Source organism: Canis aureus, chromosome 4 (assembly GCF_053574225.1).
Source record: "Canis aureus isolate CA01 chromosome 4, VMU_Caureus_v.1.0, whole genome shotgun sequence".
Lineage (NCBI taxonomy): Eukaryota > Metazoa > Chordata > Mammalia > Carnivora > Canidae > Canis > Canis aureus.
The window spans coordinates 70,142,842-70,166,383 of record NC_135614.1 but is presented as its reverse complement, the minus strand read 5'-3'; the positions used below and the strand labels follow the sequence as shown (position 1 = coordinate 70,166,383).

Sequence of the window (23,542 nt, the reverse complement as noted above, 5' to 3'; positions counted from 1 at the left end):
CTCAGGAAGGAAGAACCCCTCCACACCTGCCCTCATCAGGATCCATAGCTCCCAGAGATTCCTCCTGCAACCTGTTCACAGGGGTCAGCTCTAAGACTGCACAGCATCCCACTAACCAGCAGGGGCAATACCTATATCCTTGCTGAAGATGCCCCACACCCTACAAAAGATTCTTGAGAGTCTCCAATAGCCTGGCTTTGGTAGATACTTTCTTTTTTTTTTAATTTTTATTTATTTATGATAGTCAGAGAGAGAGAGAGAGAGAGGCAGAGGGAGAAGCAGGCTCCATGCACCGGGAGCCCGACGTGGGACCCGATCCCGGGTCTCCAGGATCGCGCCCGGGCCAAAGGCAGGCGCCAAACCGCTGCGCCACCCAGGGATCCCTGGTAGATACTTTCTTCAGCCTCCTCCTCACTCAGAGGAGGGAAGGGACTTAGCAGGGGTAGTAGGACTCTCTCTATGAACACTGTATTCACCTGGATGCAGATTTCCATGGCCTCCTTCCCACCTCTCCTGCCCCCCTCCCCTCTCCAGGAAAGGTATGGGGCAGGTGTGAGAGCTGGGGAGAGTGGCTCCAACTCAGTCCAGAGGAAATGTTCTTGATTCAGTTGTTAGTGGCTTTCCGTAGAACATGGGAGTATTAAATGCCTCTTTGCCCTCATATTTGTTTTACTAACTGATCTCAAAACCTTAGCCAGCCGATCTCCAAGCCTATTAGTGGAAGATTTACTTCCTCTAAAACTCAATGGGATTCCTACCTAGTAGAAGGTGGCCATATCTCTTCATCCTCACTCTTTGTCTTGGGGGTGCTGAAGGCATGATGCTGACAAGGTGGCCTGCATTATTGTGAGACGTGGCAGGGGGGTGGCATGACAGGAGAAGATGGTTACTGACTCCTGGGAAAAGAAAAGGTCCCACTCAATTGCCATTACACCAGGAAAATGTTTCTGGTCCGAGGTTTTTTTTTTCCTTCATCATATTTGTCCTTTGATATTGCAAGATGTTTTAGATTTTGTTAACATGATGAATGAGATGGAAGGAGAGTGACATTTAATGTGTCGGGTCTAATGAGGGTGCTGCAAGTGGCTGTTCTTCATGGAGTATTTTCTGGCATAAGATGATAGGACTCACCTTTCCTTGCATTATTTTCTCCATAGTAATTATCCTCATCAAACATACTATATATTTTATATGCTTATTTTATTTTTTTATGCCTTCTTCCACATGAATGTGAGCTTCATGAAGGCAAAGGATTTTGCCTTTTATTCACTGCGAATTCCCAGCATCTTAAACAGTACTTGGCACATTGTAGGCATTCAGAATCGTCTATTGAATGAGTGCATGAAGGAAGGTTAGGTTTCAAGAATGTCTTTTACAAGTTGTTGTAGGTTTTTGTTTATTGATTAATTGAAGACAATTGTGGTTTTTGTTCTTAATTCTATTTGTGAGAATGCTTAATATTACAGGTTTCATAAGATCCTTAGAAGTCCCATCATTTTAGTGCAATGTGAACAGAAGAATTTACTGGATTGATGTGAAAGTTATCGTCTAGGTGTACACTATAGAACATCATGGGCTGGAACTGGATAGGAAAGGCTAAGGCAGGAGAGGCAGGGTGAAAGTAACACAAAAGAATCTATGTCAATAACCTATGTGCACACCAGTCTGCTGTTTGTAGCAGAATGCCCTTTTGTAGGGATTATTTTTGAACAGTAAATCTGTTTATCAGTTATTGTTTTAGGCTGAACACCTTCCAGGATACAGTATATCCACTTTCCTGTTGGCACATCGTATAGCTCCTACTTCACAGATGTTCACTGTTTTCTCACTCAATGATGATCCCATTTTGACACAGTAGAGTTGGCTTCCACCCTTGAAGCACTGGGGAGGCAACAGGCAGACACATTTGGAAACGGAGGCTGAAATGAGAGGGAGACAGTGTGACTCACCAATGTACTTTGGGGTTTGATTTTACCTAGTTTGTCCCCAAAGCAGCAGGCACTTTGGTGGCAATGAATTAGAAAGCTGGAACAAAGGCAATGACCCAAAAGACCCAACTGTGGTCGAATGGAGTGATCTGGATGGAAGAGACTAGAATGCACTAGTAAGCCAGTAAGATTCAGGAGTTGGGCTGTCCCTGACACCTCCTTCTCAATCAGTGCCCATATCCAATAGGTCAATACATCCCATCAACCTATCTCCACAATGTCTTCAGTCTGTCCTTACTGTTATTTCTCATTGGCACCATCTGAGGTAATATTTAGTTATCTTCCATTGAGGTATATGATTCATAATTCATATCAATCTTGCATTCATGAAATTTTGAAAAATTATCACTTGGGATAAACTTACCAAAGCCAAGAATATTAAATAAATTTTGAGTAAAGGGATAGAGGCTTATTTATATACATGCAGTTTCAATCAAAGGTCAAAAATCCTCTATAGTTTGACCTCAAAATCCCTTTGCAACATTGTCTTTTCTGATTTCTCCATTCCAGGTAGGGTAAGTCCCTCTCTGCTTCCCAAACAAGACCTCCATCGTGTTCTAGTTTTTGTCCTCTTGTCCATGCTATCCCCTTCTTCTGCTACACTGATGTGCTCTTTCCTACCTTCCCCTACATGTCCAGCTTCCACAGGTCTTACCTCCTCCAAAAAGTATTTCATAGCCACTTCCCCCCATACCAACTCAACTGTAACTAAAATTTTAACTAAACTTTAATAGTGTAAATTTGCTAGTATTATATCCGACATTTTTATACTTTCTTGTTAGTTAGCTTTTCATATACATCTTTTTCCCAAGTCCTAAGTGGTTTGTTTGAGAATGCAGTCATCTCTCTATCCCACTTAGCTCTTGAGGAGGTGCTCAATTAATTCTACTTCATCAACTGATTTCAATTATGAATTTGGGGGTATAGGTATAAATATTCAAAAAGAAGTGTCTTGACTGATCTGGGATAATTCATGTTGCCAGAATATCTGAGTCAGACTGAGAATCAGTAATGCTGTCATTAAGAAGTAGCTTCTTGGGGATCCCTAAACCGCTCAGTGGTTTAGCGCCTGCCTTTGGCCCAGGGCACTATTCTGGAATCCGGGGATTGAGTCCCGTGTCAGGCTCCCGGCATGGAGCCTGCTTCTCTCTCTGCCTGTGTCTCTGCCTCTCTCTCTCTCTCTCTCTCTCTCTGTCTATCATGAATAAATAAATAAATAAATCTTAAAAAAATAAAAAAAATAAAAAAGAAGTAGCTTCTTTTAGGTGGATGGCAGTTCTTTCCCATATGTCTCAACCAATGGGAGAAAATAGGGAAAGGAAGTAGGAGATACTCATAGGCATGTAGACTTCCTGTCTTTAGTAGAAAACATTTCACGGAAAAGCATGCATTCCCTTGTAAGCCCTGTCGACCAGCTAGAGAAGATTCTAGTTGTGGAAGGGCTTGCTCATTGTTGTCAACAATAGAGTTTGGTGAAGGATGGGAGACTGCTCTGTCTTTGCAGAGGATATCAGTTCCCCAAGCTTGTGGAAAGGCCATGGTCACCATTCTTTTAGGATGGTTATGGTTTAAATGCTCTTAGCAAGATTATTTTTTAGACTACCAGCACCAAAAGACCCTTCCCAAGACCTCTCACAATGCATCCTCAAGCACTCAATTTTCATGCTACCATCCTTATGAAACACTTCCAGGCCAGAAGATTTTTATCTCTCTCATAGTTCTTATTACTTACTGGCTTGCATTAAAGTTATTCATGCAATTATCATGAAAAGTTACTCCTTCAGCTACTATGAACAATTTGAAAGTACAAAACTCCTTTATCTTCAGAGTCCTCATCAGACCTTGTGCAGTGACTTCCTTATCTTGGATACTAAGGGGATGTGTGCTAAGTGGATTTTCCCTTTCTATTAGTTGATGGTGGATATTTTTAAAATTTAGGCAAAACAGTCAATGTCCAAAAAAAAAAAAAAATAAGGATAAAAATAGTTTCTTTAAGAAGCCATTTGTGTTCTAACTTTTGAAAAGTGAACTTTGTTATTTTGAAGTTTCCATTTTAAACTTTTTCTTATTTCATTTTAGACAGAGAAGGAAAAGAATAGCAAAGTACACAATGTAATCAAGAACACAGTTTAACCAAGGTGACCTTCAGTTTAACTCAAAATTAATATCCCAACTTGCCATGAGTGGGTTGGGTACAAAATACATTTTTTAGCTTTCTCTTTCTTCATACAATGCTGTGATTTGTGTATTGACAGTGCCCTATAGTGCTACTGAACAGAATTCTCTGTGACATTGACTTTTGCTCACCAATTAGAGAAGACTGGCACAGGCAGACCATATCTTTAGGGGGAAAAAGGCTTTCAGTATTCTGATTGTGTGCAGAATCAAAGAATATTTTAAATGACTTAAATCTTATTACAAAATGTTCATGTATTAGTTAGACTACCCCAGGACATTCTGCTAACTTGAGCAATATTGGTTAAGTATTCAAACTTTTCAGTGTTCTTTTCTACAAACCTAAACTCCTTAATACTGTGGGATTTAGATACATGCACAGCAAAGAGCTAATGGTAAAGGCAGATTTTGATGAAATTGTAAGCTGGAAATTATTTTTTACTCAGACCTTAAAAGAATAATTTGTGGAAAGATAGCAAAAAAAAAAAATGGATTGCAATAGAGAGTTCCATGAATATCTTTTCTCTATGACAAATATGGAAGGATCGCAGCTGACACAAACACATTCCCAAATACCTAATCTACCTATTGTAGTATGGACAGGGACCATTTTAATCTCTCTGTTTCCTTTATCTTCAGTGTGTATTTTTGACAATAATTTTCCTACACTACAAATTTCAAAGAAAAAGTTTATATTTTTAATATGAATTGGTATTCCGTAATACTTTCGGCTCTTTTCTACTACAAATTATTATTTCTAAGAGACATGTTTGTTGGGTGATGGTGTTGATCCAGCAATGAAAAATGAATGGTAGTGTTTAGCTACAAGATGATTTGATACTGATCAAAATTGAGCAACGGATACATCAGGCCCTGGGCTGCTGTCTCTTTTGTGGAATTGCCTAGTTCAGATATGTCACAAAGTTTGGAAGCCTGAGTTGCCACCATCAGATGGCATATGGGCTATGCCACCTGTGTCTACCCTCTGTCATGAATTCAATCCTGACACCTCCCAAGAGAGCTAGATCTTGATAATCAGCTGTAAGTGGATCAAGAAGGAAGTGGATTTGGGTAATAAGAGCTCTCCTCTTTTCCAGGACTGAATTAAGAGCCAAGGGGAAAAATAAGGATCTGTGTTTGTTTTTGCAAAAGTAAGGTGGTTTTAGCAAAAGTTAGATATAACAGTTCAACAAGTTTCCATTGCATATTTCATGTCTCAATCTAAGATAGTTTTTTAAAGATATGTCATAAGGAAAATCTAGCTGCCTATTTAAGTTCTGCTAAATCCTAATCTTCAGCCCATATTTATGTGTTATATAAAGCTTGGTTGAACTATTTCAGGGTCAAAATTCATCTTAGAGCAAATGCACTCACTGCTGTGAAGTTTCCTCTTCCAAGCAGTTCACAAACAAAATGCCAATAGCTAATTCATTTACCAAAAATAGAAATGCAATACCACTTCTTAAGTATCAAATTGACAGAGAAATAGAGAAGTAATAACTCCAAGGTTTGGTGAAGGTATGGAAGGCAGTCTTAATTATACATTGTAGATAGGAATATAATATGGTAGAAACATTTCTGGAAAGAAAGTTGATACACAGTTCCAGTGAAGACTTTATATTTGAAAATAATATTTACCTAGAAATTTCATTTTCTAAGGTACATCCTAAAGAAATAATCTTAGATTAAAGATTTATCTGTGATAGATTTATCTATTATAGCACTGCTTATAATAGCAAAATATTGGGAAAAATCTAAACACTTAACAGAATATTGGTTAAATAAATTACAGAATGTCCATATAGGCTTTGGCAGACATTGAAAATTACATAGCAGAAAAATATATAATGACATGAAAATGGTTTCATGATACATTAAGTGAAAAACAGCAATATATAAAAAAAGATGTAAAGGATGATACTTTTTAAAAACATTATAATCAGGGCCATCCCTGAGATGTATAAGGCCCTGAGGAAGTTTTGTTTTGTTTGTTTTGTTTTATGATTATGCCTCTCTACATAATTACAGTCACTCTGAATTAGAGTGTCAGTACCGTACTAGCAGTCTAATCTCAAGCAATCTTGGCAAAGAATATCCTGCTAGATGGTGGCTCATCACGCTGCTTTCTGGGAATGAAAGTCTAGTTCTGAGTCACGGAAGACTCCACAGGCATGGGTCCCAGAGCTACTTGGAGTATTTGGTTGACCCTATGCATGGTGAGAGAGAAGCAGTAGGTCAGAGAATGTTCCACAAAGGAGAAACAGTGCCTGAGCCCATGAGAAACCCTATCTAGGCTCAGAGTATCCTGCCTGATTAACACTGCCAGCTTGGGCTAGTCCCAGGTACTGCTAGAAGACTTAAAAACATTGGAAGAAGACGCTTCTGGTAAATAGTATCCACGAGGAACTTAGTCTAGGCTCAGGGCACTCTAGCTATTTTGTCCTAGCCAGTCCCAAATGCCAGAGGAAAATTTAGACAATTTTGCTAAATGTCCTCCAAAGCTAGGGGTGGGGAATGGTGCCTGAAGCATGAAACTGGGACAGGTGATTTTCTACTGCGGTCCAAAGGGTAGTACTGATTATACATACATAGAATGATAATTAGGAAGATTCACCCTTAAAAATGATGAAAGTAGTTATTTCTAATAGTGGGTGGGATATATTTTTATTTCTATTTAAATAACTTTATAAAATTTTTTACAATGTAAAGGAATTATTTTTGATTAAGGAAAGGTTTTTTTTTTTTTTTTTTTTTTTTTGGTTGTTTTTTTGAAAGAGTGTATAAGTGCAAATAAGTTGAACTAGCTGAGCTGAAGGTTATGTGTGAGCATTTCTAGTATGTGGTCACCACTGGAGCTTACCTGAACATTTTTCCCAGTCGTAGCAGGTGTCATAGCCACAAGGTTCTTTCTTTGTGCTATTGGATGAAAGTATTCTCCTTTCAAGACCCCATTCTAACTGTGGACCATCTTGACAGGAACCAATATGTAGAAAATGGAGTTGTTGATTATTTAAACACTTCTCAGCCAAAAACTTACAAGCTGACAAAGTAAAGTAATGGCTGGTGTCTGTATCAAACACACAGAGATCTTCTGAATAATGGCTGCCCAAGAGAGGAAAGCAAACATTTATATATAAAGACTAGAAAAACGAGATGGCAGGTAGCCAATATAACATGTAAACTTACCACTCAGTTTTCTTCCCCCTAGTACCCAGTGCACCCAGCTTCTCTTTTTTCAGTTCCTCATATCATCTTGCATGCTCTGGGGTTCATCTTACTAAAATTTCATCTTAATCTTGGTATTACTCCCAATTGTCGTCAAATCAAAGTCTGAATTCTTAAATTTTGGTAATCAAGATCTTCCACAATTTGGCTCCAATTAACTTTCCTTTCTAGAGTTATTTTCCTTTCTTTCCTAATATTCATCACCTGACAATTGTATTGATCATTCGAAAATGATACAATTACTTCTCCTTTGTTAGCATCCCATGCCCTGTTCAACCAGTGTTGCATTGTCTTCCCTGTCTTCTCTGCCTATGTGTGTTCAATTCAATTCCTGGCTACATTTTGAAGCTAACCTTGATCAACCTAGCCCATAGAGTCTGGATCCCTCAACTCTGTAACACTCATTAATTGCAACACAAGAGTCTTATATCATTAGAGAGCTTTGCAAGTGTGTTTGTACTGTGATTGAGTGCATGAGCTTTTATGTTATTCCCTGGGTAACTTTAATCTCCCTAAGTAGGTGGGTCTTTCTCCTAAGAGGTAACCAATGGCCATAGTCCTTTTGTTCCTTGATTACTCTAGATTTGAGTTTCTTCTTGGATGTCAGTTTTTGAGTTTACAATCAGGGTATCAATGTGTAAAATCATCTCTAGGAAGTAAAGGCCACTCTCTATGTGCAGAAAACTTAAGCTGTGGGGCCAGTCATTCCCACAAACACCTTCAAAGCTGTGTAAAAGAGAACTGAGGACTACAGAAAGAGGCTAGGTAGGTAGGGAAGAGCTGAAATGTAGAGAGTTCCAGAGGACAATCAGCATTCTCATGACTTGGTATCGCAAAGATAAAGACAGAAGTTTCTTCCACATTAAGTGGGCAATATGAATGTTGCATGTATTCCCCAGAAGGTCATCTGTTAGATGAGAAGATTCTAGCAGCAGGAAGCTACACGGTGGATCACTTCTGGTGAAGACTGAGGGGGGCAGAGAGGACCACATTTGCACTGAATTATGCCTGTGGAATTATACAGATAAAGACCCTAGAGTGTTCCTAAATAAATAAATAAATAAATCCCTATAACTGTTTGTTCACCTTCAGCACAGAGGAACATGAGAGCGACTTAGAGTCAAAAGTGAAGGGTAACAACTGGGCACAGTCTGTCGGCTTCCTATTTTGATGTTCAATCTTTCTCCCCCTCAGTAATTTGACTCTAACTTTATTCATAGTGCCTATGCATCCAGCAAAGAACTGCACTTCATAGCCTCCCTTGCAAGCACATGTGGCCATATGAATAAGCAAAGATTAATGAGATGGAAGTGAGTGATGGGTCTTCCAAGAATCCTCCTTAAAAAGAGAGAAAAATGTCCATTTTTTGGTCCTCTTGCTTCCTGCTCCTGCAGAGCAATCTCGGACCATGCAATAACTTTAAGGATGGCAGAACAAGAGCAGGAATGAGCCTCAGTCCTATCTGCCATGAGAGCGGTGCTGTACTAGCCCAGATTGCCTACCTCAGCATTTATTTTGTGAGATATAGAAATTAAATGTTACCTTCAGCAACACTGTTTTGAATTAAATTAAACTGAATATAGCCCTTAAATTAAGAAGCACCTTCGACTTTCCTCAGTTTGTTCATGTAAAGAGAAGGCAGTTCGGGGTGCCTGTCTGGCTCAGTTAGAAGAGCATGTGACTCTTGATCTCGGGGCTGGGATTTCGAGACCATGTTGGATTTAGACATTACTTTAAAAAAAAAAAAAGGCAGTTATAATAACAACAAAGAAGAGATAGCCATCTAGTTATGGCAGTCACAAGAGGATGTATCATTCTTCATTCTTTCTACCCCAACATGAAAAAATAAACTGACAAAGGGGTGTGTATATATGTGAAGTCCATGCTTATACCACTGTCTCTATTCTAAGATTTTGGAGTCACAACTTTGTCCTGCATTTAGGGGGAAGAGGAAGGAAGGCTTTGAGATAATTGAGTCTGAAACTAATTATGGACTGGAATAAGTCTTCACAAACAAAACTGAGTTTCGCAATAAACAACTGCCATGCAAACTTAGGGAATGGGGCTGAGAGATAATTAAGAAAGCTTGCTACTCAGTGGGGAAGAAATCAACACAGCACAGGGGGTATCAGTTATGTGAAAAATTAATATGTTCCATGTTTGTGCTTCAAGAAGCCCAGCTCCTCTATCAAGCTTGTTACACTAGAGTGGTTTTCCCATTTTCCAAATACAGTCCGTAGAGTATCTCTCACCTACAGTCTTCTTCTGGTGACATGCAAATGCATTCAGATCCCAACTGTTTTTGTCCTGGTTGACAATGGCCCTTTAATTTTGTCAAAACATCTGAAACAAAAGAAAAGGGGTAAAGAACAGTGCACAGCATGGATTCCAAGTGGTAAGTTTGGATTTAGGAGGAAAGGCAGTGGTGAAAAGTTCTCACTCAGCACCTGCAATTAGAGCACTCATTTTGCCTTTTCCAAATATGTTGTCATGAAATATTCCATCTGAAAGGTCCTTTCTAGCTCTCATGAGCTGTCATTTTCCAACCTAAAATTGCTGTTTAGTTCAGAGAGCTGAAGAAAATGGAATTGCTGAAATTTCTATTCATTTGTTCTTCAAATATTTACTGGGCTACTAAGATACTCTCAGCACTGTGTTTGGTTCTGGAAATAGTGGGTTGAGTAAAATTTTACCCAGGTCCTATGCTCACAGAGCCTAGAGTTTTATGAGGGCAGAGTGACATTAATCAAACACACAAATACAAATAGAATTGCTCATGTTATTTGTGTCATTAAAGAGAAAGCATATAATCAAGAAAATTGACGTGCAAGGAAGGTTACAAATGGCAAAATGGCAAGAAGAAAGGGAAAGTGTTTATAGCAGAGGAAACATTAGGTATGGAGGTTCTAAAGAGAGAGGCTAAATAAATAAATAAATAAATAAATAAATAAATAAATAAAGAGAGAGGCGGCATATGATTTTCCTTGAACTGCAAGAAGGCCTGCATGGTTTAAGTACAGAAAAACAAGAGCATGAAACAAGATGAGGCCAGAGAGGTGAGTGTGTGTCAGGCTGTCTGGGGTCTTACAGGGCTTCTGAAAGATTTTGCCTTTATTTTATAAACAATGAAAATGCTTTGGTGGGTCTTAAGCAGGGGGTCATATGACAAAATCAGGTCTGGATCCTGAAAAAGAAATTAATTCTGGTTGTTGTGTGGAGAATGGATTTGAAGAGGCATGGTGGCCAAGAAAGGTATGGGTAGACAATCAATGGGAGTTCCGGTGAAAGAGGATGGTAATTTGGAGCAAAATGTTGAGTTGGAAATGGAGAGAAGTAGACAAATCAGTGACATATTTAGTAGGTTAAATGGATCAAGCTGCATATTGTGGGTAAGTTATGAGAGCGGCAAAGTATGATTCTTAGGTTTCTGGTTTGCATTAGACAATAGACATTGGTGCCTTAACTGAAATAGAAAATATTGTAAGATGCTTAGTTTTAGGGAAGGGAGGGTAATGACTCAAGAGTTCTGTGCATATGTTAAATTTGTGGTATCTGTAAGACAAACTAGATAAAAATAGATACATAAAAATGTGGCTATTTGGGTTTGAGCTCAGTGGAGAAGTCTGTGCTAATAATTTAAATTTGTTATAATTCTATGGAGAATCATTGAAGCCATGGGCTTGGGTGAGATTCTCCAGTAGGAAAATGTAGCATAAGGTGAGGAGACAGATATGAGCCTTGAGGAACTCCAACATTTAATGTCCAAGCACATGCAGGAGGCTGCCAAAAACAGAGAGCAACAGCCAGGGAGGTAGAAGCTAAACAAGATGATATATATATCATATATACATATGATATATATTATCATCATCATATATGATATATGATATAAATGAAGAACACGAAGAGGAAGGTCAGCGCTGTTGGATGTTGCTAAGAGGTCAAAGGAGATGAGGATCAAAATAATATCTATTATTTTAGAAGTATAGATGTCAGTGGCGATGGTGAAAATGTTTCTTTTGGGGTCATGGCTTGAATGTCAGATTTTCTTATAAGAATTGATGGAGAAATGCAAGTCCTAAATGAAGCAATTTATCCCTGCATGATATTCTAGGTACTAGGATATTATGGTGGGGGAAAAAAAAGATAAAAAGAATGAAAACAGCGGTGGTCCCTTTTTTGCATGAATGTAAAAGGACACTGTGAAAACAGACATTACTCAAATAATCATAGTAATGGGTTTATACATAAAGGCTGTAATAGGTATTTTGAAATAAGGGAACATGGCTCCAGAGACCAAATAACAAAACCCCAACTGAGAAATATAAGGAAGGATCCAGGAGGAAATGAGACTTGAGCCAAGAATAGTGTGTATGTGAACAAGGGGGATTAAAGCAGAGGGAGTAACACTTGGGTGTATTATATGGAAGGGGAAGTCTTGGTTGTCTTGGTTTACATTAACATCCATCCAGAGGACCTCTAGGCTCGTTGAACTGGACTCGTAGCTGACTCCCTGAGCCCACTGTGTGAAACAAACTTTCCAGGACTGAATCTGACTAATCAGGCATCCACAGAACCACGGTGGCTTCCAGAAGCAAGTAATCATCAAAGGGTGACAGTAGGCAGCTATAGCTAGATATTTTGCCACATTAGATGGCAGAACAGGAGATGGAGCTCATGGTTGCTCCTGTTGGCCTACCAGACAGAAGGTTTGATGAGGGAAGGGGTTTATGTAAAAGGCAAAAATAAAGATTTGGTAGGTTTTAAGAATTGGTAGGTTTTCATAGCAATGAATTTCATAGCATTTCCTATACTCCTACTCTGTCAGGAACCTCATTCCTTCTGGTGAAATCTGGCCCAGAACCTTCCTGGACATGGAGAACTACAGCTGCTGGGAAGGCCTCAGATGCTAAGCTTTTCCAGTGTCATGGGATTGTTTTCCTTTGTTTTGCTGTAGAGCTATACCTCTTTGCCTTTTGTAACTAAATCCACACTTAGGTCAGGGAAGGACCCCGAGCTGTACATTGTTTCCAAAGAGAATCAATTCTCAAGCATTTGGCTGATGTGAAGTTGTCATTGATCACATCCAAGGAGTCTGCTCCCTCAGTGTGTCAGGTGGAAGTCAGAACTGGCTGTCAGCTGTCCACACTGCCTGGCAGTTTGTGAAGGACATGGAAATAACACTGTGATCTTTGGAGTGCTGTGGTCAAGGGGATCTTCTGGAAGTGTCCATTTCTCAGAGGAGGAAAAAGTAATAACGGAAACATATGTCATCTCATTTCCTCAGGAAGCCAAACCCTTTTTCACATTAAAAGAATTAAAAATCTTTTCCTAACCAAGGTTGGCTTGAAAGCCTCTTTGTCTCATAGCTCTCCACACATTGAGAGGAAAGAGTGTTCAGTTTTATTGATGATTTTCTCTCTCTTTCTGACTACCCTTATTGATCTTTTTGCCAGTGTTGTTGGAGAGAAAATATATGAGACAGGATGTTTAGTTACTTTACCTAGATATAGAACATTTCATTCTCTCTCTGAGTGGATTAAAATTTAAATTTCTTCTCCAAACACAGAATCATGGGTCTGTGTGATGTGCCTCTGTGTGTGTGTGTGTGTGTGTGTGTGTGTGTGTGTGTGTGTACAGTGCTGTTATTTGTATAGAGAAGATGCTACGTAAGATGCCCAGAGGCCATCTGAAGCCTGTGGTTCCCCTCTGATATATATGATCAGGAGTCAGGTGAAATCAAGCCACAATATAAACTTGAATTTTCATGATATCTCTTTTTCAATAGTTTCAAGGTTATCTTAATAGGTTAGCTTTTGCCCTTTTCTTCCCTCAGTTTGATAGCCTAGAAGAAGATAAAGAAGGCCAGATGGTAATGAGCTTGGGGAATGCTCAGTTCCTGTTGACCCAAACGCCTGACCTTGAGTTTAACTTAGTCTCTCTACGCCTCCTGCTTTTGCATAAGCAAAATGGGCCTAATTATAGCTCATCTCAGATACATCTTCCAGTATTCTCTGAATAAAAACGAGACATGCTTTGAAAAAGCATGCTGAAAAAGTTGGACGATATGAATTAGTAGAAGCCCTTAAGTGTCTTCCAAGTAACTGACTTGCCAGACTATTTTCTCCAGACCCTCTACGGCAGTTGCCTGATGTTGAACTTCCAGGTTTGTGGGTTCCTCTTTTAGAGTAGACAGTTAGATAGTAATGAGTAGGACAGGGATGGAGCAGAAAGGCACCTGTTAGGCATAAAAGAGGGGTAAGGACACCTGAATCCCAGGCCAACAGCAAGCTGAGGCTATCTGGTATCCCCAGATGTCTTTTCCCCTCATTATAATATCATTCACATTACCGTTTGGAAAGCTCTTCATCCATAAAATCACCATGACAGTTCTGATCAATCCAAATAAGAAAAGGAAAGGGGTGGTACCTGGTCCTGGAAAAAAAGCAGGCTCCACCAGAAAGGTCCCACCTACCCCAGTGAACATTCCTCCCTTAATTACTCAAAATGCAATAAAAGCTTGTAAATAGAAGCAATCCAGGACATTTGCTCACTGGAGTCTGTCCATTCTTCCTCTAAGAGTGTAATTTCACTTTGATAAACTCTCCTGACCTGCTCATCTGCTCTGTCTGGCCTGTCCTTGAATTCTTGCAATGAGACCAAGAGACCAAGAAGAGACCAAGAGCCTTTTGCAATCTTTTTTGGCAACACACTCTCTCACAGCCTCATGCTTCTGTCCTGACCAGCTGAGCTACAGGTTTATTAGTGTTATTGGTCTCCCAATCTATATATGCCAGTTGCTACTGTAATTGTGTAAATTGATGAAATATAGCAAGTGATAAATAAAGGAGGGAAGGAGTTGTTTTTATAAAAAATTGAGAATTTTGAACAATTATAAGTTATTTGCAAAAATTTTGCATTAAGTAGGGATGAGAATACTGTAAAAGATTATGATTATATATATATATATATTTAAAATATTCTCTAGTCAATTTGTTTCAAGGTGCATTTATGTTTTTACCTCTCTTCAAAATAATGGTTCCCAACTCTGCATGCATTCTGGTTAGCTAGCAGAGATTTTAAACAACACCAAATACCAGGCCCTCCCCAGCTCAATGACCTCAGAATTGGGGGAGGGGACCTAGGCAGAGGTGATTTTTTTAAAGAAGTACCCCACCAGGAGTAAAAAAAAAATTATTTTAGGGGAACTGATATGGGATAACATAGATGATGAATTATGTATTTGTTTTATTTGAGGAAGCAGTCTTGGGACTCAAATCAGAAGACCTTTTAGAAAATAAGAACTTGGTTTTATGTAGAAACTGGTTGAATAATTGTGCATTTCTATATTTGAAGTTAAAACAAAAATGCTTAGGTAATTAAAAAGTAGTATGCATTACCTTTTTATGGCTCTCCGCTTTACCCAAATTTTTAGTTTACCATTAATTCTCATTTTGTTAGATGAGAGAGCTTGTACTCCCTCAAAATATTGAAGCATTATATTGGAAAAGAAAATAAACCTCACTCTCTAAAATTTGAAGATACGTACTTGACCAATAACTTCTTATTTGCTGCCTGACCTCATCATGACACAGGTTGAAATATAAAACCTAGTCCATATTGGAATCTTCTGCTTTTTCCTCCCAAAACATGCTCAAAAAATAGCACCACTGTGGATGCTATACCACCAATCCTGGGGGGTACCATCTTAGCAGACCGCAGAATCCTGAGCTGCCACTCACCACTCACCTTTTTCACAAGTGAGTGAGTTTGAAATGGGAGGTGTCCAGGAATCCTCACTGCATGTGTACCTTGATGGCCCAGCAACAACAAAGCCTTTGGGGCAGGTTAGCTCAATGGATTCTCCAATTCTATATAATCTCTGAAATGGTGAGATCGTCAGAACTTCCTGCACAACAGGCTTGAGGCATTGTGTCTCTGCAGGCAGAAAAACAGTTCATTCAGATTGACTTAGTGGAGCAGAATGCTTGATAAATGTAAGCAGATTTTAGGCAACGCAAGAGGTGATTTTAAGGTGACTTACTGCATTGGTGCAGCTTTAATGCCATGTTTTTGATCAGAAAACTAGGGGTAGAGGATCCCAGGCTTCCTCTGAGAGACTCCTCCACTGAGGCACTCTCTTTAGTTCCATTATCTAAGGTTCTCTTGCTAGGGATGTGACTCCAGAAACTTCCAACTTTCATTACATTACTGGGACTTTTTCCTTTCAAAAATATTTTTCCCCTCTTCTCCCTAGCACTTTTTCCCCCAAAGCAAGTCACCACAGTGTGAATGACTCAGAGGTAGATCTAATAGACACTGATCTCAACTCTGCTTCATGGGGCTCCCTATTAACTCTTTGGGGTGCCTACTTGAACCTTCTTGGAATCTTATTTTGACTTTACTGTAGCCTACAAATATAGGGAGCCTACAAATGTCTCCTCTCTTCCTCAGTAAAGGATGTGAAAGTGCTACAAGGAGAAAACTGCATTTCACATAAAATCCCATTTCTGATACATAAAGAGTATAAGTATCATCTTCCTGGGACTCATCAATTTGCATTAATTTGCATATCAGGCAAGCAAAAGTCTTTTCCAATGTAGTCCTTGGACTTTCCAGATTTCTTTGTAAGCATATGCTTTATAGTCCTGCATCTATGAGGCTAATGTACAGGGGCACCAGAACTGAAATAGGAAGACATTTTGAAATCAAATTTTACCAGATGAATCCTATTTTCTGCTTCACTAAATATTTTCACGAAAAAATTGTGTAATGTAGTGATTTAAAGGTATGATTTTGCTCTAGTTATATGGGGGCACGTTCATTCTTTAGAGCAGTCATGCAAAAAGTCTGCCTTGATCTCACTTCTGCATTCCACATCTCCTCGCCTCCAGGTCCTGTCTGGTAAACATCTGAAGTACTGGTATCCAACAGTTTTAAATCCAGTAAAGCATAAAATTTCAACTTCTTCTCCAACTGAGTATAGCTTCTTTTCATTCTAGAATTAAAACAGAAGCCAACAAATTATTGATGCCATGAATGATATCTCTAAGCACCTCGGGGTAGTCCTGGAATCTCTCCACTCCTTCACTCCTGTACCTTACTCAGTCACAGAGTCCTCTCAATTTCTACTTCTAAACATCTCTCAAAGTTCTTTCCTTTCCTTTGCCATCATCACTGCCTCTGTTCATGGCATTTATGATCTCTTACAAGGACAACTTTCTAACCAGGAGTTCTTCTAATCTACCTTCCATATTGCTGCTCTAAATTGATTAGATTGATTGATCGATTGATTGATTTTGCTTAAAACTTCCTCCCCACTGGATAAAGCATGGCCTACTACTGCAAAAGTTAAAAACCTATATGCTTACCCTATAGTGGCCATAAAATAAATAAATAATATATTCTACATATGCAGAACATGCATGGATTTGCTGTGGTGGCTAATCGACCATAAATCATTTAGAAGTGTTACTCAATTCTTGGTAACCCATTGGTCATTATATATTTTCCCAATTTTGTGTAATTAAAGTGCAACTACTGTCATGTGGGAGTTTACTAAAATCTTCAAGATAAATTGGGTCTCACACTTCTTAGTGTGGAGTATTAGTTTTAACCCATTTTACCATCCTTACCTCTCATCATTTGCTCCTGTAAAATCTACCTCTCATAGAGGTAGATTTTACATAACAAAACCATCTACCATTCTTTGAACAAAATATTCTCACTCATGTCTCCATGTCTTTTTTCTGGCTATTACCTCTAAGCTCCACACCTTCCCTCTACCCTTCTCTCAGGACCTAACTCAAATAGAATTTCCTCTGTGAAAACCTTCTTCACTTTCCCAGCTTCATGAGATGCACCATTCTTTCCACTCTGGTGGAAACTTGCACAAAGTCGTATTTTTTTAACGTGTACTAGATTGCAGTTCCATTCTTGACCCATGACTGACACATCTGCTACCAGATTTCCTCAGAAATCTTTACAAAGCCTTCATAACTCTGCTGATAGAATGCAAAACACCATCCTTCTCAGGAGGGGCAGTAATATAACACTCTTTTTCCTTACTGAGCGGAAGAAATGCAAAGAATTGACTAGGAAGTTATACCCTGAGAACTGATATTGTGTATTTTGAAAAAATACAGCTTAATTGTCAACTTTTGTTATTATTTGGCCATACGATTCAGCTTGTCTCCTAGAAGATGATTAATTTTCTGAATACAGATTATTCTGCTATCACTTATTATGGATGTGGCTTTGTTTCTAAGGGAAACAGACTAATGAATGAGTAGCATTAATGATTCGGATGATTTATTCAAAGGCTGCACATTTCTTCTTGCATTCTTCCCCAAACAAATTATGTTCTTAAGCTTATGTTTCTATTAATTTTATGAAGCTGTAACCTGTAAGTGTATGTGGAAAACATCAAGCTTTCACCGACGCATCTACTAGACTGACGGGACAAGGAAACTTTACCTAAAGTCACTGTTCCTTGCCTCCAGGGGTAATAGGTAAATATTTTCCTGTACAATAACATGGTTGCTCTAGATTAGAATGAGGCATTAGCTACCTCTGTTTGTATCACTATTAGTGGTATTTTGCTACTTAGAAATCTAGAAGATACTCATTAGGAAAAAAATCAAAATTGTATTACTTTTGAGTAAAACTACTGTCAGTAGAGATTAAGTTTTTAATAAAGAGCAAAATAGGACAAAAAGTAAATTTATTCATAGGATTGGAAACATATGATCTAATTATAAAGAGTCATTAGAATAATGAATCATTGTTTAAACCCTTTGTGTGCTTTTAAAATTAGAATGTTGATCATTTTAACAGTTTTTGTAAGCAGCTGGCAAAAAGAGGTTAAAAATTCTTTGGGTATCTGGATTAGACAAAATGTAATTTTGAGGATTATGTTCTAGGGCAGAGACTAGAATGTTTCCATGATAAAGGGCCTCCATGGTCCAGTGCAGGTTATACAGTGTTTGTGGCAACTATTCATCTCTGCCATTGTTGCTATCATAGATAATATGTAAATAAACGAGTGTGATTTTATTCCAATGAAACTTTGTTAAAAAAAAAAAAAAAAAGAAAAGAAAAGAAAGGAAAACAGATGGCAGGCCAGATTTGGACTGTAGGCAGCATTTGCTGATCCCTGTTCTAAAGGATTCATTCTCACAGTGTGGCTCTGAAACTAGCAGCATCAGTATTACCTATGAACTTGTTAGATATGGCAGTTTCCGGGCCCTGCCCAAGACCTGTTGAATGAGACCCAGCAAACTGTGTTTTAACAAGCCCTCTAGTGTGCTGTAGAGTTTGAGAATCTCTGTTCCAAAGACTAAGTGACATTACCTCCCTCCAAAATATTTCCTCCCTTTAAAATCTTTAGGCAGAAGACAAATGAACACAGAAGTTACATTAGCCTGGACTCTGCTCCATCGATATGTATTTGCTGAGACTGGAGAATTGAGGGTTATTGATCTTTGATCGTAAATATGATACAGTTAGAAAAAGATTAAAGGCTTCACTGAGTTTAAGAAAGGTAAAAAAGGTAAAAAAAAAAAAAGGTAAAAAAAAAATTTTAAAGGTAAACTTGATTAGGGAGCATGAGTTCTGTGATCACTTCTAAGTATTACATGTCTCTAATTTATACCTAAAGCCACAGACCTGACAAACATATTTAGTTATTTTAAATTATAGAAACATTGTGGCTCAATGAAAAAAGATAAAATTAAAAGTAATTAGAACTATATTGGCTCTTAAGAATTCTATAGGTTTCTAACCCAAGGTATTACAGACTCCACACCTCCTGTGACTAGGTTTCTCTCAGAAATCATGTCTTAGGGGATTCGTTTGCTCAGACTCAGAAATAAACAGTCAGATCCTAGGTGCAGATTCTCACAAGTCATCCAAACCTATATTGTGGTCAAGTTCCACTTTCCATTCACATAAGTGGACCCTTAGCTTAGGAATTAGTAGTGCCAAGGAATGCAGGCAATCTGCTGCCTTTGGTCTAACGGCCAGACATCAAGATGTCTCCAGAGAATTCAAGACAGAGGAGTGGTAGAGTGTTTTTAAGTATTAATTTTTAAGTCAACAGAAGATGATTAAACTGGGAAAACAATAACCTTAATTAAAAGAAAATGCATACTTTTTAAATTCTATCTTCTGGATTCCAAACTTGAAGTGAAGGTCAGGATGCTTACCCGGATAAATCCATTTTCTGGAGAAACTGGCCGAGGACACCCTGAATCAGATTCTATCTCAGGGAGGTCTATTTCTTTTACTTCTTCATCATCACTGATACATGCTTGTCCACTAAAAGGGAAAAATAAAGAGGTGTATACATATATATATATATATATACACACACACACACACACACACACATATACACTCATATATACATTTATACACATACACACATACACATACACACAATCTATTTACATGCATATGTGTATGCATATATATAAAGAGGCAAAATATTCAAGAGCAATGAGTAGCGCCAGATCCACCAATACCCCACTAACAAACTGTTAGAATAGGTAAAATTCTGATTATTTCTTTACTTAGCACTAAGAAAATAAATATTCCCCATCACCCATCCTTACTTGTTCTCCATGACTGAAAATGTGCAGTCTTCCTCTTGCCGCTGCTCCCCTTCACATGGTTTCCCCCCTTGTTGGGGGGCAGGGTTGTTGCATTCTCGGGTTCTTGATCTCTTATAAGTAGCATCACACGTGCTCCAGGAAGACCAGCAGCTCCAGTTCCCATCCACTGCATCTGGAGCACAAGAAGCCCACCCACTCAATCCTGGTGCAGTTGAGAGAGCAGGGGTCTGAAGCCAGGCCAACTTGGTCTGGTCTCTTCGCTTTTCAGCTGGGTGATTCTTTGATGAATAGCACAGGATTATCGTGAGGATTAAAAGAAATTACCTTTGTAAAGGGCCTGACACCTTGCCTGATTTCCCTTTCCCATTCCCACAGCCTGAATAAAATGGCAACAACCATGAATCATTTTTAACTATCAGCAACATATCACACACACATGTATATGCATACATATATGTATAAATATGAATTTCTTCTGAATAGAGTATGTATCAATTTACTTTTTGAAAGGTAATAGAATTTATTCTTACCCCCATGACACATCCCTTTTTAAAGGAAGATTAGAGGTAGCCATAAACATTACTTAATCCTGTAGGGAAACTTTGGTGGGGGCTTAATTTATCTCTGACTACAAAGCCTTCTTCATTCTACATTACATAAGAGGCTTATAACCATAGTATCATATATTTAATTTTATATTATGGCTTATTACTTTATTTATTTTATGTTACAGGCACTGTACTGCCTATCATATATACATACTTATGGATATATGTAAAATCTTCAGGTACATACTGGCATTTTCCCCATTTTATGGATGAATGGGTTGAAGCATAGAGGGATTGGGTGACTTTCCCAAGGTTATACAGCTGGTAGGCTACAGCTGAGCCTCACTCACACCAACGCTGTCTGACTTTAGGGTCTATTTTTTTACAGGTTTCTTTTCCTTGTGAGTTTGCATAAGATGGGTAATAAAAATGTTATTTTGTTTTACTCCACCAACCTTTTGGAGGGGAAACCAGGCCTCCCTTACAGGAAGTCACAGATACTCACTAGACTTATAATCCGGGGAGCGTCTCTCACAGTTGTCTCCGTAGGTGCCACTATGGCATACACACAGACACTCTGTCCCCGAGAGTGTGGGGCGGCCGTTATTAGGGCATGGAGCACACCGGCAAGGGTCAAACTTGGCTGCATACTCTCGAAAAGCCTTTCTGAGGTTGTTCCGTCTTGTCACCGCACAAGGGATGTTTCTCACCAAGTCTGTGATGGGAGCAAGCTAAGAGCAGATGGTAGAGAGATCTGGTCCACCACATCTCTTTGGCATATGTTGCCATCACTGCTCAATTCTCACGGACTGAGAGGAAAGGTCTGGAGAATCCCACACTTCAAAGGGACTATTACACAATATAACATGTCTACCTGTTGGACCAATGGGAAAAAAAACCTTCTCTATGAGGATAGGGGAGCTTCTTTTCTTTCCCTTCTGGAGTGAGTAGAGCAGCTACCTGCAGGATTAGCTGGCTTCTCTTGTCCCTAATGTCATGTCTCTGGAACTTATCTTCCCTGGAATTCTGCTAGGAGAGAAGCCTCATGGGAGGTGTTGCTTACTTGGACTTACATCACGTTATTCACTAAGCATCAAATGCAAGCCTTAACTCACTGAGAGAGGAGACTGGGAGTCGGGCGACTCATGCATGCTCTGCCAAAACCTCATTACATTTGATTCAAGCAGAAAAACCCAGAGAGGGTGAAGAGAGGCTTTCTGTGTTCTTTTTTTTCCCCAGGGACAGGATTGGCTTTTGGTAGGACCAGATGAGAAAATATGGAGCAGGAGAAATGAACTTGCCCGTAGGATGAATGAGAAAATTATGGTAACAAATAATGGAGCTAACACAAAATCAGAGCTCATTTTATTAACATTTTAAAACCTCAAAGGAATGACTCTTTAGTGCAGTGTATGAGTCACAGGTGCCCAAATGGGCAGCCAGATTTCATTTTCCCATCATAGCCTGTAGAGCTCAATGTATCTTCACGTTGCATGTAAATTATCCTGCTTTCATAATGATTGAACTCCTTTATCTTTATTTAAATGAAATAAGCAGAGTAGCTTCTCTGAGGGCTTTAAAAATGTTCTTGTTTTAGTCAAAACCGTTTTTAAATGGCATATGACTGATTTGCGGGCAAAGTATTCCACAAATAATAAAAATCACCTTTTTATGTAATCACAACAAATACAGGACAGGTAATTTTAATCAATGGTGATAGAAACAGAGAGCCAAATGGGACTAAGATTCCATTTATCCCACAGAACTATAAATGAAGATTTAGGCATGTTCATCGAATAAAAAGTTGCAAGAAAAGTACACAAATCAGAATTATTGTATAGATGAGAAGCCAAAGAGCTCTACTTAAGGCAAGTTTTGAGCAGTTATATTCACTAAATTCCCCGTCCTGGTATTTTATGTATGCTAAGAATTCTAAATCTGTACCAGAGAATGCTCATTTGAATAGCAAAAACAATCGATGTGTAATTTAACATTTTTAAAAAGGTACATTGTGCATGCACACTAAAGAAAGGCATTTCCTCTATCATCTGTGGGGGGAAAATGGAAAAAGAATTGCATGTGCGCAATTTGGGCTGCTAGAGAACTACTTTAGCTCTCTTACCCATAATATTTTTGACTCTTACCTCAAAGTCAATCACAACGGGATTTTCCTTCACTGATTCTAACCACTCAGAAAATTCCTTCTCCGTAGGGACAGAGCTCCCTTTCTCCCATGCCAAGGCAGCGGCGTACTTACTTCTCCCGCCTTGAATCAGGGATATGGATTTCTCTGCTCCCTGCAAAAAGGAACCTGCAAGGTGTTTCAAGAAAATGACTCACTTAATTTTACTGCACATTCAAACTTTAAAGAAAAGCCTATTCACACAGGAAGAGAAGTAGATGGTAGTCATGTAGCTCATTAAATAAGCTAGTGGAAGGCGAGAGAGCACTCCTCCTCATCTCTACAGGGAGTGTAATAATAGAAATGATAGCAATGTTAGCAGTTGCCATTTATTAAGCAACTCGTATATGCCAGGCACTTTGCACTGATTGCTTTAAGTTATTCTCATGACAATCTTGAGAAGTAGGTATTATTATGAACATGGGCACTGAAGCTAGAGATAATGTAGCCTGGAGCACATGTGCAGTTACTGGGCAGGGTGGAGGGGAGGGGAAGAGTAGGAGACTGGGGCATAAGTACAGCTCAAGGCCGGGCTCCTCTGCTCCCTGCTCTTTAATGCCAAAGCTCCCACTTTTGATGTATATCAGTATATGTCTTGGGTGTTCAAAATAACAGGAACTACCAGGGGATTCTGTTATCCAATCAGTTGACTGCCAGGCTGGAGATTTCCAATTAGAGGAAAAAGTTGAGAAAATGCTTTTAAGCTTAAAGACAGGTGCAAAAGCACAACTAACAAAAGAGAAAAGAAAAGTTAAATCTCATGTTAAGAGGTGGTATAGTGTGTCTTTAGAAGCAATGACATTTAATGTA

The 23,542-nt window shown here is 38.9% G+C and overlaps 1 protein-coding gene across 9 annotated transcripts in view; it reads right to left on the bottom strand.

The window, feature by feature from the left end:
- Positions 1-1,379: 1,379 nt before the first annotated feature.
- Positions 1,380-23,542, bottom strand: part of C6 (complement C6) — a 95,113-nt gene continuing 72,950 nt past the window's right edge. For all 9 annotated transcript variants that reach the window (XM_077896097.1, XM_077896098.1, XM_077896099.1 and 6 more), the window contains 9 exons: positions 22,695-22,861; positions 21,056-21,281; positions 20,003-20,174; positions 19,595-19,706; positions 16,254-16,386; positions 15,138-15,326; positions 9,641-9,731; positions 7,024-7,265; positions 1,380-1,919 (listed from right to left, as the gene is read on the bottom strand). In XM_077896097.1, the coding sequence (XP_077752223.1) occupies positions 1,738-1,919; positions 7,024-7,265; positions 9,641-9,731; positions 15,138-15,326; positions 16,254-16,386; positions 19,595-19,706; positions 20,003-20,174; positions 21,056-21,281; positions 22,695-22,861 (1,514 nt within the window). In that variant the 3' untranslated portion in view covers positions 1,380-1,737. The remainder of the gene's footprint in view (positions 1,920-7,023; positions 7,266-9,640; positions 9,732-15,137; positions 15,327-16,253; positions 16,387-19,594; positions 19,707-20,002; positions 20,175-21,055; positions 21,282-22,694; positions 22,862-23,542) is intronic.